Source organism: Corapipo altera, unplaced genomic scaffold, assembly GCF_003945725.1.
Source record: "Corapipo altera isolate COAL_440 unplaced genomic scaffold, ASM394572v1 56, whole genome shotgun sequence".
NCBI classification, from domain to species: Eukaryota; Metazoa; Chordata; class Aves; order Passeriformes; family Pipridae; genus Corapipo; species Corapipo altera.
In genome coordinates, this window is record NW_020884896.1 from 9017437 (window position 1) to 9041642 (window position 24206).

General features: G+C 44.6%; 1 protein-coding gene across 1 annotated transcript in view; it reads left to right on the top strand.

Annotated features, from left to right (window-relative positions):
* The window catches only part of MXI1 (MAX interactor 1, dimerization protein), a 46938-nt gene that overhangs the window by 16439 nt on the left and 6293 nt on the right, over window positions 1–24206 (top strand). The window contains exon 3 of the mRNA XM_027648048.1: window positions 1104–1133. Coding sequence (XP_027503849.1) covers window positions 1104–1133 — 30 coding nt within the window. The remainder of the gene's footprint in view (window positions 1–1103; window positions 1134–24206) is intronic.

Below are 24206 nucleotides of genomic sequence, written 5' to 3' on the forward strand. Positions count from 1 at the left end.
GGGATTCTCCAGATGGGGGATAGAGGATAATCTTCTCAGAGCTCCGGAAGAAATGTGATGCCAAATTAGAGAAAATAGATCCTTTTTATTAAGCTCTTGGGCTCTTTTTACTCTTATTTTAAGGTGACCTTCTGTTAAAGAGAAATGTTGGATAAATGGCTATCCTTTTAAATAATCCTCAACAACCTTACCTGGCTTAGATTAGAAATCCTGAATGGATTTAAGCTTTTTTTGCCACTCATGCTGTCATCACAGAGCAAGGAGAATGAACTTGCCTGTTTTCCTTTTGTTTCTAGTTGGTTTTGTTTTCAAGCTGCAAGCTCTGAATCAGGGAGTGCTGGCAGCATGCTTGGCTCGGTGGGCAGGTATAAAGACAAAGGCCCCTCCTTTGTCAAGTGGTCACAGTGCCACTTTATGGGTCACTTCACTACATACTAGGGCTGTGGCAGTGCTGTTTCCATCCCTGAGGGGTTTCCAGGCATCCTAAAAGTGCTACTCAGGGCCGCTGATGTTTGCAAACATGACCAGTGCTGGCCATCCCATTTCGTGCCCAATTCCTGGCCATATCTGGGTCTGCTAAGTTGGCTAAATCTGGCCTGTGATGGCTGAAGGGTTCCAGGGGCTGTCCTTACAGAGCCAGTTCTGCTGGAAGGTTCCCGTGTATTTGATGGGCACAAATTAATGCTCTGTGAGCTCCTGTGTTAGCAGATGATACCGGTATTTTTACAGGGTGAATGGAGAAACTAAAGCACAAAGAAACGTAACTGCAGTCCTGTAGTGAGTTGGTTGAAGGGCCAGAAGGATTCTAGAAGTGGCAGACTCTGGCCTTCTGTTCTAATCATTGCCTCTCTTTGGGATTTTTTGTGTGTTGAAGTCTCAAGGGAACATTTTCTGTAGCACCAGTAAAAGTACCAGCTTTTGCACTGGAGGGGGGGAATTTCTTGTCAACAGGGAGGATGAGGTTATAGCTGTAGATTTTAATGTATGTAGTTGGCTGACTTTCTGCTGCAGTGTGTGACTGGAGATGTGTACAGCTTGCTGCAGTTGAACTTTGGTGCTCAGAGGTCAAAGGTGGCTAATCCAAATTTTTGTTTATCTTCCAGGTCTACGCACAACGAACTAGAAAAGAACCGGTAAGTAGCTAATGAGCCGAATTCTAAGAAATGCAAGCCTGGTGAGTGTAATGTGCTTTAACCTTATCCATGCAGGTGCCATTTGATCAGCTTTGGCAGCTGCGAATGACCACACTGCATCACGTAGTTTTAAAAGTTGGGGGGAAGACACAAAAAGATCTGAAAAAGAAGCTTTGTTTTTGGTTGTGGGTTTGGTTTTTTTTCCTCTCTCTGAAAAGGCAAGAAGTGACCCAGTTTTGTGACTAATCTGTATGCAGAGTAAATACTGTTCTTCTCCTGACACAGTGAAATCTGATTGGGGCACTTTCCATACATGAGGTTGCTACGGGATCAGGTTTCTTGGGCCCTGGGTAATATGTGTTACCATGAACCAAAGGGCAGAGCCCTGTGCTCTGCACCCTCTCCCCCCACACCCTCACTGGGCTGTGATAGTCTCTGCAACGCAGAAGAAAATACCATTGTCCAGAGGCTCCGAGGTCTGGCTACCAGTGCTTCTGCAGAGACTCTTCTAACCTGTTTTAGAATTGTGCCTGTTTATCCTTGAATCTGACGTTTTAGCAAGCCCTGCAGTTTTGTTACTTGGCTGGCTCTGCTATATGACTCAACCCTTTTGTAACAGGAGTTAAAGTAAGATAAATACCATTGAGGCAAGGGGAGCTAGTTCACACACAGATCAGATTATCGCCTTCCATTCAGGATGCTCTAGTTAAAGTTATGTCAGGGTTTCCATTATAAACTTATCTTGGCTCTTCTGTGGGATTTTAGGGGGGCTGAGGGTGGGTGTCTGTGTTTTTTGTGGCTGCTGTAACAAAGGCAGTGCTCTGGCCAGCTGCTCCTATGAAGAAACCCCCAGGGTGGGAAGGAAAGCTGAGTCTAAATAGGCTGATTGCCTCCTCTTCTCTCTTAGCAGCCATCATTTAACAAGGGATGGGAGGACTATGAGGATGGCCAAAGACACACAGAGGCTTTGAGCCAAGTGTGTTATTTCATTCAGACAAGATCTTCCCATGTGGCTTCAAGGGAATTGGAGCTGAATACCTTATGAATTGTGTTGCCCTCAGTTTCCCCCACATCTGCCTCCCCTGGCAGCAGCATTGCTAGGAAGCAGCTTGGCCTTTGCATGGTGTGGGTGTTTTCTTCCAGCCTGTGCTTCTACCTCCTGGTAGTTTTGAGTATCTACAGAGTTGTCATGGTCCGGTCTTTCTGGGTTGATGCAGGGAGGCTTTTTGTTTGGGTTATGTTACTCCCTGTAGCTCCTACGAGTCTCAGCCTCTCCAGTCCCAGGTTGAGCTGTGTTGAGGAGTGTTGGCTCCTGCGTTTTCCAGTGCACTATCTGGTTATATTTACCACTGAGGGAAAGAAAATGCAGTCTTTGGGTCTGACCCAGAATTGAAGGTGCTTTTTTCTCCATGACAACAGTAAACCGTCACTAATCTTCAATGTGCTTATTTGCATATCTAATTGTTATTGCAAATGCTGCTTACACTCAGAACAGCTTTAGAGCAGAACTGTCTCCATCTTTCCCTCTGCCAGCCTGGTCCTTTTACATTGGCCAAGTTTGCATGGATATGTGATCATCCATTTCTAGCCTCAGGCCTGTGGGGCAGCCAGCGAAGCTTCAGACGCTCTGTGGGTGAGATCTCAGCAATCATACTTACTGTCCAGCTAAGGACTGGCATGTATTGATGGGGTTGGGATATGGCTGATACCAGCTATCCGTGGGAGTTGAGGAAGTTTCTACCTTGTTTCCCTGTCTTTAACTGAGGACAGTAATGCTACCTGAGGTGGGGATATCATGAGGATTTACTGTTGACCAGCACACCATTACAAGTGTTACTAGTGAGAGGAGTGTTATTACCTGTGCTTCCCCTTATGCCACCTTTTTCTGAATGCTGGCAAGATGCTTGCTGCAGAATTTGTTCTCCCATTCTTGGTTGGTGTAATAGCTCTTTCTTCCTCTCTGTTTGTCTGATTCATGCTCCCTAGTCCCCACCTGCTCCCAGCTGAAGATTTCTAACCATCAGCGTTCTTAACAAGGTCTTTTCTTCCAGGCCCTCCCATTCTGAGGCACTGTATTCCAGGTCTGTGTCTCAGACGTGGTTTTACAAGCCTTTGGTTTTCATCCTTCTGGGAAGGGCACACATTTGATCACGTTGGGTGGTCTGTACAGCCAGACTCCTGTATCTGGGAACTTTGTTCAGGAGTCCATTGTTCCTGGTTTGGGATTATCTGTCCCTTAATGCAGATGCTATGGCTTCATCAGCTACTCACATCTGCAAACCCAGCTAGACTCTGCAGTGCCTTTGCTGTGTTTGCAGTGTTCATTACCAATGATTTGGACTGCAAGTTTCATACTGGAAGCATTTATTTTCAAACTCCACAGCAGTGTTTTCTGAGTGAGGGGGATTACTTCCTGGTTAGATTTTCATCATATTTGATTTGCTGTGTTGTTAAGTTTGTCAGTGTCTCCAGAATTAACTGTTGCAAATATAAAAGCCCTGATACTAATGGCTTTGTGGCTGACAGGTGCTCATTTTCCCTATTATTTGAGATTATTCCTTTTGAATCTCACTGTTATCTCCATTATTGACACACACTATAATTTTCAAAATTGTCCACTATTAGGTCTCTGACTCTGGTTTTTCGCTTCTTGTCTGTGAACAGCAGCCTCCTTATGTTCAGTTAAATTTTGGTTTAACCCATTCAACGATTACACAGAGTTTCTTTTGAGCAAGAGAATAGTAGAAAAACAAAATGCTCTCCTCCTCCCTTTTGAATATGTGATTTAACTTGGACTCAGTATTGCGGATCTGATGATGTTTTAATGTGTCAGGATTAAGAATCTTGAACTCCTTTAATGTCAAAAAATAACTAGAATTGTGTTTTTAAAAATTAAAGTGGTGTTTTAAGTACCACTCCTTTTCTTAGTCTTGAAATATTTCATGAACACTCCAGTGGTTCTGCTAAGGAGCTGTTTGATTTGGTACCAAATATTAGCTGATAATATTTAAATGACTTTTCTTCTTACTTTCATTCGTTGTTTTTATCTGAAAAGATTGCAGTGACATTTATATAAGGGGCTTTGTTTGTTATAAGAGATTAAAGTTAATTTATAGTTATTATCTGTCATTAATCCTCACATTGGAAAATTGTTTGTGCTTTTTATTTAATGGGTATGTGTTTCAGTTTATCTGTGCCCAGGATGAGTCATAGCTTACATTTAAACAAGAAACCAGTATTCTGCTTCTCATCTGCTGCAAGACGTAACTAAAATGATACTTTTTAGCCCTTTAACACGCCTACCAAAAAACTGATGCGTAAGCAACACCCCATCATTTTCTAAAAGAAAACATGGTCAAGCATGTGACTGAAAGATGCACTTTGCTGGTGTAATATTTTCTCAAAAAGGATAACAAATACAATTCGGGTTAAATCTCAATGTTGCATGTTATACAGGTAGCAGTATTAGCTCTTGTCTGTGAACATTTTACACATGCCAGTGTTGGGAGGATGTGGTCAGTGTGGTAGTAAGGGAAGGCACACAGCGCTGAGGTGACTTCCTGCTGCTCTGTGAAGTGGCAGTTCTGGTAAACCAACATGGTGGTGGTGTCTGTTAGAAAAGTTACATCTCCTGATAGAACAAGAAAGATGTTTGAAAAGCTATTGATCAGATTTAAAAAATAAACAAACAAAAAAAATATAAGTTTTTCTGTATATCCTACACTGCTCTATTTGGTTTTGCTGATGATTTCATTGTAATACACCAGAAGGAAGGAAAACAAAGCTGAGTTAATTGGGTAAAGGATGAGTTATGAGGGCGTATTTTTCTTATGGTAAAAACAATTCAATTCAGATGAAAGATAGATCCAAGGAGGGAAAGAGACCTTGGGAGGATCACTGAAATTAGAATTTTCTGAAGATCTGGCAGAATTTGTGGCTCTGCAAAAGTGCATTTAAAAAGAAAAAGGACAAGGTCTAAAGGAGATGAACTTCAAGTTGCTGGAAGTTGTTTGTAGCATAAAAGCAGAGTGAAATGGTGTAAGATCCTTTCTCTCTGATATCTTTCGAGATGATCAGAAACAAAGTGAAGAACACAAATGCAGCAATGATTGTGTATGCTGTATTTTTAGCCTTTCTGACTCTTACTGGAATCCCCCATCTTCAGTGGTTCCCACCCATTCTTTCTGTAACGTGACAGACTGTTTAGGGCACAGTGGTTCTCCAGAGCGGTTTCTCACTCAGAGCTGACTGTTATGCTGGGGATGCATATTTGAGGTACTAGATAAGATAAAGGAAAAACCCTACTGATGTAGAGGAGAAAACCATGATGTGGGTCAGCTTGCACTGAAATGTGGGGCCTTCTGGGACTCTGCAGCATTTGCACAGTTTGGTTCTGTTTCTTCAGAACAGGGGCTTTGACTGTGTCTAGTAGGAAAATGCAAGAGAAGGAGAAGGGAAAAGCATTTTAACATAGGGCTTTTAAATAGTGCAGACATGCTGTCTAGGCTGGGAAAGATAGAGGGAAGGGAAATGAAAGTATAGGGAATCCTTGCTACTCTGAATAGACAAGGGTGATTGTGCTTGTGTAGTGCTATATATACTTGCCAAGGCAATCTGATCAGTGTTTGTCTTGAACCAACTAATCAATGTGGTGTTGAGTTCAGTGCTATTTATCAGGAAAGCTGGAACAAGAGACTAATCCAGTAAATTTCATTTGTTCTCTGGAGTGGGCTTTGTTTTCACGCTAACTTCATGTAGCAAACCTTGACAGTACATATTGTTTTCCTCATTAATAACACTTGGAACCTGTGATGTTCCCTGCAGCAGTCAAACCGTGTCCAACACAGCTGAGCATGTATCTATCTTTGACACATCCAAAGGTCACGGCATGCACTGATCCTACTTGCTCCTTGTCGGAACTGTAGCTAAAGCCTCCTGTCTCCATGGCCAGTGTGGAACAAGAGCTGGAGGTAGCTGTCTGTCTTCAGCTCTGTTGTTTGGATGACAGATGCCTCTGTGTTCAGCTGGGACTAACAGTTTTCAGCAGACCTGCAGCATGTTCCTCTAGTTTGGGAGATCTGGATAACTTATTATACTGCTGTGCCTGTTTTTGCTTAACCTGGAGAGGGGGAAGCCAGTGGTTTTTGGAGTAAGGCTGCCAGAGAGCTGCTCTTTCTAGATACATTCAGGCTCAGCTGTTGTCGTTTAGTGTCAGTCTGCCTTTTGCTGCTGTTTCTTTTGCTTTACTCTGTCATGTGCTGTAACACTGGGATCAATCTCTGGCTGACCACCACACTTGCTCATGTGAAGTGCCTCCTTGGGCAGAAGCAGTGTTTTGATTTCACTTTACAATTGAAAGCCTGCAAAAGCTTTGTTTCACATTGGCTGGACTGCTGAACATTTTGAACTCTGAGTTAAGCTGCTGAAAAGGGACAGTTAGTCTCCATGCTGAGATTTGAAGGAAACAAAATGATCCACATTTTGTTGGAAGTCCTGTAGTACTGCTCATATAGGAATTTTTAGATTTTTATTCAAAGTGATGCAGTGAAGAGTGTATGCATGCCTGCCTTCCTTTCTGCTCCCAGATCTCTGTACCTCCCTTGGAAATGCAATAGCTGTTGAAGAAAGAAGAGGAAAAAGAACAATACTACTATTTTGGATAAACTGTCACAAAGAAAAATGTTTTTGTTTCAACAACGTTGCACAATAAAATCACTGTTATAAGCCAGTTTTCAGAAACAGATATTTATCACAAAACCCTTCTCAACTAAGATGTGTTTTAGGGACACTTTCTGATGTATTTTTCTCCCGTGATGTGGAAAGAACTGCCAGTGCAATCTGCTTGCCTTGTTATAGTGGTCTGATGCTGAGAATCCTTTCATCATCTTGCCTTCCTGAAGGGACACTTGAGAGGAAACCCCCATATTAGAAAGAAACATACTCTGCAGTCAGTTCTCTGCACCAAATCAGAGGTTACTGCTCTGGTTTGGAGTGCATCATTGCCAGCCTTGTTTCCTGAATCTCTACCCAAACTTGCATCCTCAAATTTCTACTTGGTTGCATTGCCACAGTTTTCTTTCAGGCTGAACCCTCTCCAGTTCTGTATGTTTATGGCTGTCCTCAAAAAATTACAAAGTCTGGACAAATGCCCTCTGTAATCAGTGAGCTTGGACCCAGGAAGAATCTGGCCCCAGTGGGAAGTGAGGCATTCAGCTTTCCTGGCTCCATTTTCAGTCATATCAGAGCTCTGTACTTACCATTTCTCTCCAAATGCATCTCTGGAGACTTGGCAGGCTTTTTTTTGGGGTCTTTGTATTTTTTTCATGGGGTGCTGTTTGAAGTGCTGAGAGCCAGAAATCTTGATGCAACAACTTTTCTTGTTCAAGTGACTAATGTTGCTCATGGACCTGAAAGCATTTCTAGCTAAAAGCCAGTTGGGGAAAATCTCTGCCCTAGAGAAGATGAGGTCATAGGAATATAATTTTGAGACAGATTGCCTGTAACCACAAGTTTCAGGACTTTGTACTCTTGGGACAGAGTTGTGTGTTGTTGTGTGTGCTGATGTACATCTTTACCTGGTACATGTACTGAGGGTACTATAGTAATATAGCCCATGCAGACTTGTGATAACCAAAGGAAGGGGAATAGAAAATGTAGGTGAGAAACTCTCTTTCTGCTTTCTGTAAGTGGTCTGTTTTTACCAAAATATCACAACTTTGAGAACCTCCAACCTTAGGATATTCCAAAGAGGATGGGAAGACTGAGACACCGCCATTTAACAGGTGAGGCACAGAAACACACATGGATTCAGTGCCTGGAGATGTGGATCAGTGAAACAAAGGAGCAGGAACAAGTTTGCATCATTGATCCACATCTCCAGCCAGTTGCTTGCCTTTCTCTCCTTCACACAAGTTCTCCCTGTCCTTTAAAACTTCGTGCTTACTCCTTGTGTCTCCCTCAGTGTCCTGCTGTCCTGTCAGTGTTGTCCAGGGCCAGGAGGTGCTGCATAACACCTTCTTCCATGAGGAAAGAGAAGAAGGACACAAAGTGAATGCACCTTTGCTGCTACGAGTGGCACCAGTATGGTCTAACTCCTTGCTTTGGGTGCTGTGGTGGTAAATGCAAGTGTCTTATCAGCTGTTCATACCCTTGTCTGGGAAAGGAGAGTGAGGATCATCTCGCAGTTGCTGTGGTTGTTGCCTGGCTGCAAGTGGTGCTGGTCACCCCGAGCAGTTTGCATAGCTGTGGGCAAACAGACCAGGCAGCTTTCCTCCCAGACAGTGCATGAGAAAAACCATATAACAATTAAATAGGCAATGTGCAACCAAGAGTCAGGAATTCTCCCATGAAACCATCTGATAACGTGGAATGGGCTAACTCAGGGCCATGGCAGAATATAGCAGTAGTTGGTGTCATCTACCCACCACCCTTCTGTGTGCCTTGGGAGTTCGAATTTGTGTAGAAATACAGATCTTCTCTGCCTAGTTTTCTTTCTGGTTGCTTCTTATGATGCCTGTGCAAAATTGGAGTATCCCCTTTTTCGGAGGTGGCACTTGAATCTGTCTGATGCAGGCAGAATCTCATAGAGAGGTTTTGGATTTGTCTGAGTCTGGAGAAACACAGAGGAATCCCTGGATTCCAGAGCAATGGAATGAGTCAGGTTTTCTGCCTGATGCTCCATTAAGAAAACCTTAGGGCTGTCTTTTGAAGGTATACTTTATGGGTACACTGCTGCCTGAGCATCACTTCCTATTAGCCGTGTAATAAGATTTTCTGTCCCTCTTGCCTGTTAATTATTTACCTTTGAGAGTGCATTCATAAAGCAACATGACTTATTTAGGGAAAAATGAAAAGCTTTTGCAAAGGATGGATGCTTTTTGCTCTTATTTTTTTGCCTGAGAGTTGAAGCTATAAGACTCAGGATGAAGAACGGATTGGCATGAATGGGAGATTTTGTAAATGAGCATGTTCAGCTCACAAAAGGTGAGTCAGGAAAGGGGATGTAGCAGTTACACAGTGATCTTGTAACTGCCTGTTCAAGGGTTTCTGCGCAGGAGGAGGGGCTGAGGGAAAGAAGGAGGCATAACAGAAATTGGTGCAAAAAGGTTTACGCTCTGTAATCCTCCAGTGGAAACAGGACATGAGTTTGAAATGCAGCGTTGCTTTCGCAGGAATAGACTCTGTGAATGGTATCAGTGGGTTCATGCATGGTCCAGGCTGATAACAGTTCCTATGGTAAGGGTGTGGTTTTTATCATGGTAAGTTGTAAACAGCTGCACAAAATTTAGTCATGCTTGCAAAGTCAAGTGCAGGCTGCTATCTCTGAGTTGTCTGGTTGCTGAACCAGTGTGGAATATCTGAAAGCATCTGAATCATTTAGAAGCACAGCTCTTAAGGACTCTCAAATACTTGCTCCTTCACTTGGGCAATTGTTGCTCCTCTCTAGCTGTCGCTACAGCTCTGTAGTTATGCCTAGTCATCTGGGGAGCAGTGCCAAGGGTTCCTTACTGGCCAGGACAGCAAATAATACAACAACAAAAGGAGGACATTTGATAGACGCTGCTCTTCTTGTGAGTAAGTGACTGTATTTGTAGAAAAAGGGCAAGGACCCTTGAAGGTGAAGGCTGGCAAAGCCACACAACCATCGGAGGAGGTATGTGGAAAGGAAAAGGAAGCTAATCCAGACCTGATTTTGCTGCTTATTTGTGTACGGTTAGACCTCCCTGTGAGCAGTCCAGGAGAGAAAAGGAATAGAACAGCAAGGTTCAGAGGTGAGATCAGCCCTGAGGAGCTCACCATGGCTGTCCCTAGTCTTGAAGAAGAGCCTGGTCAGCCAAGAGTGTTCCAGGACCTGAGAACAGGCAGCTGCCAGCATTTCTGTGTATGACCACAGTGTGTTCCTCTGCTCTTTCCTCTCAGAACTGGACTGTGCGGGATAGATTGCTCCACCTCTTCCTGGAAGTTCTGGAGGATGTGTCCTTTACATTTTTTCTCTCAGGAGGGACTTCACAGTGCTACTTAAAGACACAACCTGTTGAACATTTGGGGTAATTTATTGTAATTCTACATGGCCAAAGCCCAGCCCTTAGATGAGAATTGTTCTGCTCTTTCTGGAAACTCAGTGAAATTGTTCAAATGAGTTACTCTAAAGGAAGGAGCAGTGTAGCAGGTTTATTGTAGAAATCTGAGGCTAAAAAAGGCGATGATTTGTGTCTCCCATGACTTTTATTTCCACCTGTTTGGCCTCATTCCCCAGGATGGGTTAAGTTGTGGGTTGCCCAGTCAGATTTTGCCCAGCTGTATGGGAATCTTCCATACAGTTTGCAAAATACCATCCATCAGCTACACTCTGGTAACGTCAAGAGGCCAAATGTGGGGTGAATACACACATTTGCACAGATGCACAGTTACGTGCGAGCGCACACAAAGAGCTCGCAGTTGAAATCTACGTGCCCGTCTCTTTTTAACAGGGGAAGACAGCCCCAGCTGTGTATACAGCTTGGTGTTTCCCTTTGATCTCCGTTTCCAGTGTTTCTCATAAGAGTGGATCCTGGCGCTCCTCGGAGCTGCCTGCTCTTTTTTTCCAAGTTTGCAGCTGCATAACTGCACACAGAGAGGCTTGCTGGGTTGTAACTGGTTTCAGCAGTGGGGTGGGGGTTCCTCTTCCCTAGAGCTCCTCCTGTTGTTTGCTTTGCTCCTGTCTTTTCCTTGCCAACAGGCACGGCAGGGAACTGCCTCACTCTGCTAGTGGAAACAGTGCCTTGCAGATGCCTCAAGATCCTCCCTTTCCCTTTGCCCACCTGCTCCCACACGCGTGGCATTGCTGCCCTTTGCCAGCTGCAACTGCCACTCTGGAGCAGATCTGCTCTGTCACCCAGGTTGAAGCTCAGAGAGGCAAAATTCCCCTTCACTTTCCAGAGACTCGGCACACAGCCCCTGCAGCTGGCTTGGGCCCTGTGCCTAAAGGAGGGCAAGAAACTCTGTTCTTCAGACTTCTGTGGTCTCTGAAGTTTTCTGAAGCTGTCAGAAATGGGGCTGGGAGGGGATGGCAGCACTCATTTGGTCTGTCCCCTCACCCCAAGGCAGGATAAGCTCTAAAGCTTTCTTGGCAGATGCCAATCTCGCATGGCCTTAAAAGCATTTGACAGCAGGATTGCCCAGGGAAGCAGTGCAACCTGTTGCTCTAATTAGCTGTATTTAAAGCTAAAAACTTTTTTCTAATGTCTGCCTAGGAAGAAAATTATTTCAGCATTGTTTTAGGGAACAACAAAAGCTGTCCAAAGTTGAGTACCTCTGTGAGTGTATAGGGAGGAGTCCCAATGCTGAATATAGTAGTCAACTTTCATAGCGAGAATCACTCTGTTAGACCCTAGAAGTACTTTGAGGAATTCTGGCTGAGACAGGCAAAATGGGGGGAACAGAAAACATTCATCTTTCCTTTTCCCAATGCATATGTTTGCCACTTCACCTAACCCGAAGAGCAACGTTGATGCCAAAAGAAGTGGGAAACCGGATGGGAACACTTTGTCTCCGGTGGATATTCTACGTAATATGACCCTCTTAGGAAATGCGCAGAGTCTGTTCTCTGTGGTGTGACCTCTTTTAAACTTTTCTTGGCTTGGAAAAGCAGCTTACAGGCTTGGTGTTCACTGGAAAAAGCACATATGGAGACGCATTTCAGGGAGGGGATTGCAAACGGAGAGAAGAAGAGGAATCTTATATCTAGTGTCAAATACTTCAGGAAAACGTGTGAAGGCCCTCTGGAGTCAGAAGTGTCTCTTGGAGTTTCTTTGGGTTGTGTTTTTTTTCTTAGTGATGGCTGAGAAAAATGCATAAGGTGGGAAAGAGCAGAGTGGGAAGGGGGTTGTACTGTGGGTTGGGCACTTTGTAAGTGGTTAGCAGCAGACAGTGGTTAGCAGTAGTCAGAACGGAAAACTGTGGTATGTAGGGGACTTCCTTAAGCCATCCAGGTTGACTCTCAGGTCTGTGCAGACAGTGCTGCCTCCAGGGAAAGCAAATTGCTTGAGTTTCTTAAAGGCTTTTTTTATTTTTTTGTTTTAAAGGAGCTTTTTAAAAAAAATTGTTCTGTTATTTGAAGTGAAAAATATGATTAATCTTGCCAGCTCGTGGAGTCTCCCGTGCAATTCTGGTGATATTCTGTGACTCTTGAATCCCGGCACCTAAGGTTAAGTGTTTTCTATCCCCCACATAAGACCAGTGTATGAGCCAGTGTAACCTGTGTATTTAAAAAACAGAAAGAAAAGGAAGCACCCTATGTAGGTGTTTGTTTACTTTTGTAAATCATGTGATGCCTGAGCTACTGTGGTGTATTCTTTTTTTTATGGGGTCTAAACCATAATCTTTTGGCTACATGGGATTAACAGTAGGACATCAGAAACTAAAGGTTTTAAAGAAACAAAAAGTTTTATGACTGCTCAATTGCAGAGTCAAAAAATAGCCTTCATCTTGTCTTCCTGATTCTGACTAAACTCCTTTGAAATTCCATCTTGAGAATTTCTTGGGACAGAGGTCAGAGAAGACCTCAGATAGCTTTTGCAGGGGGGTTCAGTGAGGAGTTATTGATCCCTTTTGAGTAATGTGGCCATCTCATACTCTGGGCCTTATTAACTACCAGAGAAAGCTGAATGAATTGGCTTCCCAAGGAGTCCTCCTCTCTCGGCACTTCACATACCAGTGTCACTGCTGAGCTCTATGAGCAGCTGAAAACAAAGAGTAGGTTTAGCTGTGCTGTACTCTATGAAGGAATTAGGATTAGCTCCATTTTGTGGATGAGCAGTGTGTGCTTCCTCGAGGGATTTACCTGGGGTCGTGCAAGCTGTCTGCGGACAAGTCTCCCGACTCTCACTTAAAGGTCTTGCCTGCTGCATAACCCTTTCCTGCTGGTGAAGGGAGTCGAAATGTCTTCTCCAGTTAGTTGCTGCTTCACCCTTCCTGAAAGTGCGTGCAAACCTGCTAGCTCAGCACTAGGAAAGTCGGGAAGCCTGTGCTCTGGTTTGCTGTTTGACTCTCCTGATGAGGAAACCCACCACGGCTTCTCCCTAGGTGGATAATTTCTGGAGAAAATTACCTTTTTTGTTGTTTTTTCTTGGGTTTTTTTATTTATTATTATTTCTAACATCAGTGATTTTTGAAACCAATAAGGAGTGTTCCCAGGATGGGATACAACACAGGAAGTACCTGACCGTGAAGCAGTAGTTAATCTTGCCTACATTCATGAGGCCCTGAGAATGACATAAGCACTACAAAAAAGCAAGGAAGGAGAATGTGATTGTGATTATAAAGCAGTGCCTCTACAGGTACTTCTGTAAGTACGTGTGGTTATTTTCTTAATACTGTTCTGATAGCTGAGCAAATGGAAGCCAGTTTCTACCAAACCAGAGGCCTAGGTGTTCCAGTTTCTCTCTCTTTTTCATTTTCTTTGTCTTTTTAAATTATTTTTCTTTCCAAAGAAAGCCATGAACCTGTCAGTGTCTGCTTTGTTCCCAGGTGGGATCGCAGCCCTTTTTCTGCTGAGCGAATACATCAGGGTCAGCAGGGTAAGGCAGTTAATCCTCCCACAATTGTTAGTTTACTCAACTACAGCTGTTCTTGGTTTGGGAGAATTAAATTTGTATCCATTTGTGGCATTGAAGACCCAGATAGGGGTCATAATGGTCTTCCCCAGTTGATCAAGAGTTCACTAGGTAGAATGTCCTGTGCTAATATATAATGACTTTTTGAGCCCTACTGGAAGCACCGGGAGTCTTGTAGTGGATCTGAAAAAAATTGAGCAGTTTTCATGTGTTACAGATACATTTTGTCTTGCTTGCTGCAGAAGGAAATTGTTTCCAAGTGGCCAGCTTCATACTTTTTCCTTGCGTGAGATTTGAGCAGTCTTGCATTTCTTGGCCTTCACACATGCCCAGAGGAGAGAAAGAAAATGTGAGGAAGGTGTCAAGGGTTGTTCAAGGGAAAGGGCAGGGGGTTGTTCAAGGCAGGGGGTTCGTGTTGTTTTCTTCCCCTGATTTTGACATTGTTTTAATTTTCTAAGTGATAAACTCTGCTCCTCTTTGGAAGAACTGTATTGAGAATGAGTTTGTTATTAGCACATCACAGCAGCTAAACAGAGGCAAGGTGTGTTTTCATACTCTCTGGTGCCTCCTTTCCAAAATTCTTCTGTCCTGGTACCTCTGTATGGCTGAGATCAGGACATGATTCACCTGCTGTCAGTGTGCTGGGAGCTGTGCTTCTCTGTTCAGGTTCCTCTGCTGAGTTTTAACTTAGTTAAAACCTTTTGCCATTTAATGCTACCTAACTCCTAGACTTTTGAAATACAGTATTTGTGTGCAAAAATCCATATACAGTAGGAAAAATAGTGCTAGTTTCTCTTTAAGTTCTCCTTCCTAGTGCTTTTTTTCTGATCATACATCTGATAGTGACCTTGGCTGGTAATTCATTTTCCCTGGAAAGTTTGAGGTTAAATTTGAAATAATTTTACAAGGTGAAATTACATGCACTGCTTCCTCTGTTCCAGATGCATGCCCTCTATACCTGAAAGGTACAGTAGGTATTTGATGACTCCTTAAATATTTCTGACAGTGTGAAGAGATATTAGATGAAGAGCACATGCTTTCCTTCTGGCATAAAAGATTTTGTGTAAACAAGTATGCCAAATGGTCACATTCTTAGAATATATTTTCGTTAGGAATTTTCTTCCTTGAGGTGAGGCAACTGGAGTATAGCTTCAAAAAATAGATGTATGGGATGGAAAAATTCTGTCTATCTTAATGAATAGTAAAAATACCTTTTAGTAGCAATAGCTTATATGTGTCATTTTTAAAATTAATTAATGACAAAGTTAATGACAAAAATAACTTTTAGTACCAGATCAGAATCTGTTCTTAATATTGGCAAATTTCCCACTCATTATTTTGAAAACAGGAAATATGTTTTCCCAAATAACAACAAGTTAGTAGCATCCTTCAGTCTTTCACTGACGTACAAATGTCTACCGTATAAAGCAAATGCTTCTTTCAGCTGGTTAATGGAGGAACCAGTTAAAAACCTGTCTATATTCAGCAGGCACCAAAGTCCAAGGTCTCTTTCAGCAGTATTATGAAGAGGCTTTGAGGTACTGTCAATGCTTTTGTCACTGTGACACCCTGTGGGCCAGCTTTTCTGCTGTAGGCAGGAGACCAGTCCATGGGTACTCTCCAGCTGCCTGTTGGGAAGCTGTGTGCTACCTTAGGTTCTACCAGTCTCAGTGCAGGCCTGTGGCCTTCAACGGTCTCTGCAGATCCATGCTAATTTCTGTTTCATGGTGTGCACCATCTTTGATTTCTTCTGGAGAGGCTAGAAAGACTTGATGGTAGTAGATCTGAACTGGAAAGCTCTTCCCATTGCCTGGCAGTTTTGGAGGCCATTATGGATTGTCGAGTGAGAGCATCCCTGCTTCTCAGTGTCTGACTGCAGAAGCCTTGCAGGAGCCCGAAATACCTCCTCATTTCAAAGACGTGGTGCTTAGCCAGGAAACCTCTGAACAGAATAATCGAGAGTAGCTGGCAAGTTTGGAAAATCTTGGCTATCTTTGCCGGTGACCTAATTCTAGCAGTAAAGCTGAAAATCCATAGGTCGCAGCAAAACAGGTTACTGCCTCCTCTGCAACCAGGCAGGTTTCTGATGAATGGCACAGCTGCTTTGCAGGCATGTTGGCAGCATGGAGGAGAACGCTGCACTGACTTGGAGGCTGCAAGCACACTGTGTATCCCTAGAAGGATAATTACAATGGTATTAGTGAGAACAAGGGCACAGGACACTGTTGGCTATTTAAAGAGCAGGTCTATTTTTAACCACCTTTTAACAAAGATGGAGTTTTTATTAGACAGGGCTTTATAATTAACCAGCCTGGGTTGCATGTTGATGTTTACAGCTTACTTTGCATGCTCCCTGATAGTCAAATGCAGGATTGTAACCGTATCTTACTGCCAGGGCAGGAAACTGCAATACCTCTGTGGTCAGCAGTGACTGCAATTGAAAAGTTGGTGGCAAATGATCTTGTGCAAGAGTTGCCTGGATGTAACCAGACCAGCAGCAGCTGGGCTGTGTTTTTAACACAGAAGGAGAATGTGATGTAGAGCATTTGTGGCCGGTGATGGCTGTAAGTTTTAGTGTGTTGTTGTAAGCCCAGCTCAGCCTAAAAGGGGTTTAGCTGGTAACATCGCGTTTTGTGCTACAGTAAAGTACAGTTCGTTATATTCACCAGGGATTGAAATACTTTGTTACTAATAGCCAAGATCAATAATAGTAGATCCTCAATATATAAATGTAGGGGGGAATCTGCTCCAGAGCATCTGTTGTTATTTACATCTCTTAAGAACTGCCCAAATTGCTTTCAAAGAACAGCATAGAGGAGCTGGGAGGAGAGAGGAGAAACTGATGAACGGGCCCAGAGGTCGGTGCTAGATTTGTATGAAAATGAAGGGGTGAGAGAAAATGCCAGGCACTGATTGACTCCATTCCTCTGCTGGGCAGATGGCCACCTATGGTGCTCTCATCACCTTTTCATTGTGAAGCCCAGGCTGGTTTTGATCTTTTTCTGCCGAGTAGAAGCAGTCTGTCTCATTGGTGCCTCTGAAGATCAAAGGGGTTACAAAAGGATGAGCAGTCATATTACTGAACAGCTGTGAGTTCATTCTACAGGAGGCACCTTCCAAAATGGTATAATTTTTATTACTGTGAGCATCAGTATTCAAAATTATTTGCCATTCCTTTAAGCATCCTAGTTTTGGAAGTCATGGGATTACAGTTGTCTCTTCCTTTTCTTTTTTTTTTATTGTTCATTTAAATGAAGCTTCCATCTTCTAGCTCGCTAGTTCAAAGAGGAAAACATCAAGATGTGCAACAAATAGGACCCAAAGGCCCATAACTTATTATGTAAATAAAATTAGCCCCAGATATATCACTTCAACTTCAGAATCACAGTGTTGCTTTAGTATAATTGTTTGGGATCTGCTTGATTTAGTGCAGTTATGAGATCCTGTTTCAATTTCTGTGCATTGGCAACTGTATTCTTGTTCCAATGAGTTTCCAATCCAGGAGACTGTCAGAGAAGAGGACAGAAACAAAAATGTGGACAGGCTGAAGGATGACAGCTGGTGTTAGCAGAGCAAACAGTGCTGGTCAGAGAAGAGACTGAAAGGAAAGGTAATAGAAACTCAGTGTGAGATGAGAGCAATCCTACTCTCTGAAGTGGACTCTGAGATGAGAGGGGGATTCCTGAGTTTTCAGAAGTGTTCTGTTCACAACCATGTCTACAGTGCTGTTGCCTTGAATCCTGGAAGTGGAAGCTCTCTCATGTGTCCATATAACTCAAGGTGTTTATAGGCCAACCCCTGCACTCATTAAACAACATGATTTACACTTAATGTCTGCACAGTATGGACAGACTTATCAGCCACTGGGAGATATAATTAAAATTATATGTTGCCCCTCTATATTGCAGGAGACACCTGTCCTGCAGGAAATCCAAATCTTGCAGACAGATCCCCCACATTTCACCAAAGGACTGGGGCCTATCTGATTTCCCCTCCCTCTGTCCCTCTCTTTTGCTTCTTTGATTTTGGAAAACCTTGAAGTAATTAATTTGCCTTCAGAATTGTAACGGAATTAGGAGAGCCCTCTCAATAATACTCAGCTTTATACCTAGAAGTATCTCAGGAAAGGGAGAGATTTTGATAGTTATGTGATACAGGGAGAGAAAGAGAGAGCACATCTCCCTCCGGACTGCAGCAGTGGGTTAGAAAGACCCACACTGGAACAAATCAGTGGTGGCAACACACCACTTGGCACAAGCTTTGTTGGTCTTGCAGCTTCCCTTTGCCAAGTGCCTGAAGCTCTTCCAAAGTTGACATTAGTGATGCGTGTTCCCATCTAGAGGAGTTGGGGGTAGAAGTAATTTCTGCGTGTCCGTGGGGTGCACTTGGCCGTGTGCTCACACTGCAGTGCAAGGCCATGCAGAGCTTGGGGACAGTCAGGGCAGGGTTTGTAGGATGGCCTCTTTCACAGTGTACAATGGAGAGTGTGGGCAGTGTATTGTAAGGTAAAACCCTTGCTTTATGCTCACCTCAAGGTTTTGCAGCATCTCTTGCAGATGTGGAGAAGTGTGTGTGTACTGCAAAACCGGCCATTTTTTTCTGACTTGTTTGTTAAGACAGTCCCTTTCCCGTTGTACTTTGTTTGGGTTCTGTGGCTGAGGTGGCCTTTCCACAAAAGGCAGCTGTTGACGAGTGCACCAGTACATTGCTGTTTGTATTTTGTTTCCACTTATGGGCTTGAATTATGATGCTGATTTCTTATGCACTGTGCCACCCCTTATCTTAGTACATAGCTTGTCACCAGACAAGGGTGTGTTGATTGGTGTGGCTTTGAAAAACTGCATTGCCTTGGGGTTAGGGGTTTTTTATTACTCTTATTGTTCTTACAGTTGTTTAATCTTAGATCTCTTCATTTGTGGTTTAGTTTTCACTTGCCCTTGATTTGAGAATACAGTTGAGTGCCTGTTCATCTCTAACTTTAGCAAACAGATCTAGTGTGGTTAAGATCAGGCTGAAAATGTTACCTACAGAACTTTTTTGTTCCTTTAAATTCCATAAAGCATTGTCAAGTCTTTTTATTTTTGGTCCTAAATTTTCATGTCTTTGTTTATTTTAAATGCTAGATCTTTACATTTAAAAATGTAAAACATCTAAAGGGTTTTTTTCACGTACTTTTTCATGGTAGATTTTATTAGCATTTGGAATACAAATACTCCTATATGACAGGGACACATTGGTAGAAATTGACTGGAAACAAAGAGTCAGATGAACAAGTACCTTCTTCACCTGGGAGCAAACGCAGGAAAACAATCGTGAGAGGAGACCTGATTTAAAATCAGAAAGCAAGGCTTGTTCTGAATGATTTCACAGCTCAGGTGGAGAATATTAACTTTTACCTGTGCATTTCTGAGCCAGATTTCCTTCTGGCATGTGTCTGGTCTCTGGTGTGCTGCGGAACTGGGGTGAGCGGGTGTGAGTGTGTTTATTGCAGCCTGGCTGCTCGTGGCTCGAGGGCTCAGCAGTTGCGTAAGGAGCTGCAGCAGAGGCAGCGTGGGCTCTGCCCCTGTGCCCGGCTGCCTCCAGTCCTCATCCAGGTGCTTGGCAAAACCTCTTCCTTCGCTGAAGACAAGCATTCAGTAAAGCAGGGATCACATACCTCGAAGAGAGGGCTGGGCTGGGGGTCAGACAAGAGTAAGGAAAAAGCATCAAGGCTGTTGGAGATAAGCAGCCTCTGACCTGTGAATTGCTTTTAGAAGGAAACCATATTTTCCCCGTTTTCCCTGCCCTGTGGTTTTTGCATGTGTTTCTCATTACTTTTATCTCAAAATCATTCTCGTCTAGTGAATTATTGATGTGGGGTCACATGTGTTTCTCCAGGAATTGCTTTCTTTAACCAGTGATCCCTCCTGAATTTTCTAGGCAATCTGTTAGCTCTGAAATCCAAATAAAGTTGGTGGTTTCTGATTTCAAGGTTAAATTAGATTTGACTTTTAAAAGGCATAGAGGGAAGAGGAAAAGGATGGTAGTGTTCTTTTCCATGTTAGGATCTTCCTTCTACTGGTTCTTTTGATGCTTCTTTTTGGTTTGGTTCTGGTTTTTTAACATCTCTCAGAGATCAAGTATCTGATTTAGCCTCAGTGGAACTAGAGCATATTCCTAATGTTGAGCACATGCTTAAATCCACTGTTGAATTCAAGCCCTATAGACCTGCAGGCATAGTACAAAAATATCTGGGAAATGTTTTTCTTTTCCCTCAAATGCTCCCTTCTTTCAACATACAAAATTAGGAATTCAGGATTTTGAACGGCCGCTGGAGGCGAGTTGGTCATTTCCTGCTGGGAGGGAGGCTTGATCTTTTAAAGATGGGAAGAGAGTGTGGTGTGTGTCTGTGCGTGTGTGTGTTTTGCAGATGTTCAGGCCTTGATTCAGCAAAGTCTCTCAGCAGTGTCTGACTGGGGGATAGTGCTGAGTCTGGTAAACCTGCTGCTTCAGAGCTGAGTGTGTGCTTGTGTTTCACTGACTCCTCAGCACAGAAAGTTTCTTTTCTCAGTTTCCATCTCTTCTGCCCGTGGTGGGACCTGGAAAAAAACCCTGCACAAATCCCAAACCTGTTCTAGCAAAGAAGCTGCTGTCCTTCCAGGGATGTCAACATTCAGGGATGATTCTCTGATGGCCATGCCTGCAGCCGTTTCTGCAACATTCCCCAGAGGAGGATGGACAGGGTGGTGAGAGGTCACCTACTTGTCAGGGGGTGCACAGAGGTTTGGCTGAGCCCACCAGGGCCCAGGGAGGGAAACTGCCAGTGACCTTACAGCCCTGGGCTAGCCCTTGCAGGGAGCCCCTTGAGCGTTGAAAGTGGGTAGGTTTCTAGCCCCTGTGTAGCCACTCTGTGACCAGCAGACACAAGGCTTGTAGCTGCCACCACAGGCTCCTCAGCTCTCTGGGGACTTCCCAGCAGGGAAGAAGCTGGTGGCTTTGTGCCCAGCTTGCTGTGGTGCAGAGTGCTGGGATAGGTTGATTCCTGCCCAAACTCCTCAAAAATGTACTCAGAGGTGTGGGGGAAGGAAATGGGGAAATTTTTTTTGCACCCACATCTTTTTCTGCACTGCAGTTTTGATTCAGGCAAGAGAGAGCCCAGTTCCTGCAGTGGGATTTGCGTATGTGTTGTACAGTGAGACAGCTGAAGCTATGAGCAAAAAGCACGCATAAATAAAGGCTTCCTCCCTGTGCTTTATATAATCAGAGTGGGTGATGTCATTGGGAGCTGGAGAGGAGAGCAGGCTGTGAAATTACAGCCCTCTGCAGCCAGGCAGAGCCAAGTGCAAGGGAGGGCTGCACAGAGTAGCAGAGCCAGGCTCCTCTCTGATGGAGGCTCAGGATGCAGGGCCTGGGTGCTCAGGCTTGGAGGGGATCTGGGAGGTAGAAGTAGATAATCCAAATACAGTCAAAAGCTGTTGAGCAGGCACAAAGGGAAAGTGGAGAGAACAGCAGGTGCAGCAGTGGGCAGCAGTGGGGCTGCTATTTCAGGGTCCAGAACCCCCTTCCTCGACATGCAGCCATCTATAGCTTGTGGATCCACTGACAGGGTTGTGGGGCTGCTGAGCTTGCTCATCCCTCTTCTGCTTCAGTCTCCTGGCCCCTTGCAGCTCCTGGCAGAGAAGAGAAGGCATCCTCACTCTGTTTGCCCTCCATATCTCAGAGGAACTTGCTTCTAGGCTCCTCCTGGCCCTGCACAGGGGAGGAAGCAGAAGCAGCAGATGGGACTCTGTCCCAGCCAGAGTGGCCAGGTGGAATAGGATAAAAGTTGATCCTCAGTTCTTTGGGACAGGGCTTGTGTTAGGCTCTGGTTTTTCTGAAGCCTCTCATGTGCTTTGCTCCTTTTCTGGCCATCTTGATTCCCCACATGGGAATCTATAATGGGAGTCTTCCCCCTCATCAAGATGAGCAGAAAGGGGGCACTAGGCTGATCCCTTGGGAAAATGGAGGGCCCCTTCCTTTCAAATCCTTCATGGATTTCTTCTTAAGCACATCCAGCACCTGCAATGTGCTTAGGATGCTGCTCTGAGAGCCTATTTCTGAGAGCAGAAAGGGCTCCAGCTTCTCCCATGGAGATCCCTGCAGCTACCATGCAAGGGCTTCAGCCTCCACTGAAGCTGGAATTCTCCTTCTGTCATCCTCTGTCTTCCTCAGGATCAAGGCAGTGAGAGGCAGCAGCCCTTTGCACCAAACCCACGTTGTTTCTCTGTTATATAACAATATGGGCATTTAGACTTGTTTTTCCAGATATTGGCAGATGCGTCAAATATTGGCATAATCCAGTGGTTTACATGGAAGGCCGTCTGGCTCTGTCTGGAGCCTGCACAATGCTGGTATTTTCTTTGAATACAAGAGTCTGCAGCGTTGTCAAAGCCATGTTGCAACAGAGTCCAGGTAAACAAGGGGAAAAGACCCTCATATCGTGGCCTGACCAGTAGAATTGTAGCTGCCCAGGTACAACTCCAGGACTTGATAAGAAAGCTGATGGATTTGCAGTTGCTTTCTCTCTGAAATGGTCTTTTAGCTAAGTCTTCTGTGATGGTTTTCACAGAATCACAAAATCATTTAGGTTGGAAAAGACCTTCAAGATCATTGAGTTCAGCTTTTGACCAATCAGCACCTTGTCAACCAGACCATATCCCTCAGTGCCATGTCCAGTTGTTTCTTGAATACCTGCAGGGACAGTGACTCCATCACCTCCCTGGGCTCTGGAGTTTTATTTCTGATGCACCCATCAGTGCATCAGGCCTGCCAGTTTGTGCTCTGTGGTTTAAGAACCCATCCTGGTCCACTGGGGCTGTTGGAAGTTGAGACAGGCCAGGGACTGTGATGAGGTTAGATTTTAAAAATAAAAGGTTAAGGAAGGTATTGAACAGTTTGGGAGGGGAGAGAGCTGGGGAAGCTGTTCAATTTGGTCTCTAAAGGAAAGCAACACGCTCGTGTGCCAGCACAGTTTGCAGGCTTGGTTGCTCTTCCCTATCCCAGCTACACCAGGCCAGGCAGCTCCTGGGTAGCTCCACCAGTGTCATTCCCAGCAGTGAGAGGTGGCTGCTGGGGCTGCAGGGCCTGGCAGTCCCTGCCTGGCCTGCTGCTCTATGGCAGTAGAAAGGCCTGCACATTGCCCTCTGTTAGGCTGGGGTTAGAGACATGAATGCACTCACATTTGCAGTGGTGTCACAACTCAGTGTGGCTCAACTCTGAGTGCACAACAGGGAAAATCCAGCACAGAAGTAATTGCTTTGGTCAAACCTCTTACAAAACTTCCTCGACTCGGCCAGCACCACCTGCCCCTGCAGTGTGCTTGCAGCCCAAGCTGTGCTGTGTGCCATCATGAGCTTATCAGCTCACGCCACTCCCAGTGTCGCAGGCAGGTGTCCCCTCCCGATGCCTGGTGTGCCGGCAGAGGCCATCACCACTGCTGCAGGCCACACAGCCTTTGACAACTGGCCAGCAGAGCCACTGTCAGGAGTGGCTTCTCTGAAAACCATCTGTGTGAGCCTGGGCCAATCTTCTGGGTGCTGCAGAAGGGTCCAGGACTGGAGGAATGTCCCCTTTGGGGCCACAAGTGCTGGGGAAGTAACCCTGCCAGCTTTTCTAGTGTCCTCATGAGAAAGACCCTCTTACTGCTTTGCCCTCTCTCTGGCCTTGTCAGGGCCTTGTCAGAGAGCTGTAACTGTCTTCAATCCACCATGGTCCTGGGGCACAATGGGAAATGTTTCAAGTGTCCAGGGTTTTATTTCATGGCTGGACCTTTGCATATAACTTTCATGTGCTTAACATGGTTGATCTTGTTGAGTCTGCACTTAACCCAGCTCTGACATGGCAGATCAGTGCCATACTTTTAATCACTCTCTCAGCAATCCAGCCAGCTTGCTCCTGCCCAAAGCTGATCACGGGTTCCAGGAATTGCAGTTCCTGGTGCAACACCTTCCTCATTCCTGGTAAAACCTCCAATGCTGAGACTCTGCCCAAAGCTCATGCTATAGATGTGTTGTCCATTTCTCTGTGAATTCAGGAGTGGACTGTGGTACCTTTGCCACTGGTTAGATTTTGATTCCCCAAGCTGTTAGTTTTCTGTTACACAAATAATTCGCTTTTCACCATGGAGCTGCCCTTGCCCAGTAGGGCAGGAGGTGTCTGTCTGTGGTCCCTACCTGTAGCAAGTGCTGTGTAGCAGTCCCTTCTTAGGTAGAGCCCCCCAATCTGTGCACACATTTTGAGTTCTGTTTGAGCTGTGTTTTTGACTTGGGCCGATCCAGAGGTGGAGTGTGTGGCTGGAGCTCATACTTGTGCAGTGAAGAGACACGTGCTGCTCTGTGCTGCAGCTTGGTGGCTGTGCTCTGACAGCTCTGACTCCGTGACTGTGGACGTTCAGGAAGTCTGTGTCATATCCAAAAATGGGTTCAAAACCCAGAATGTCTTTGACCACAAGATCCTGCTCCCC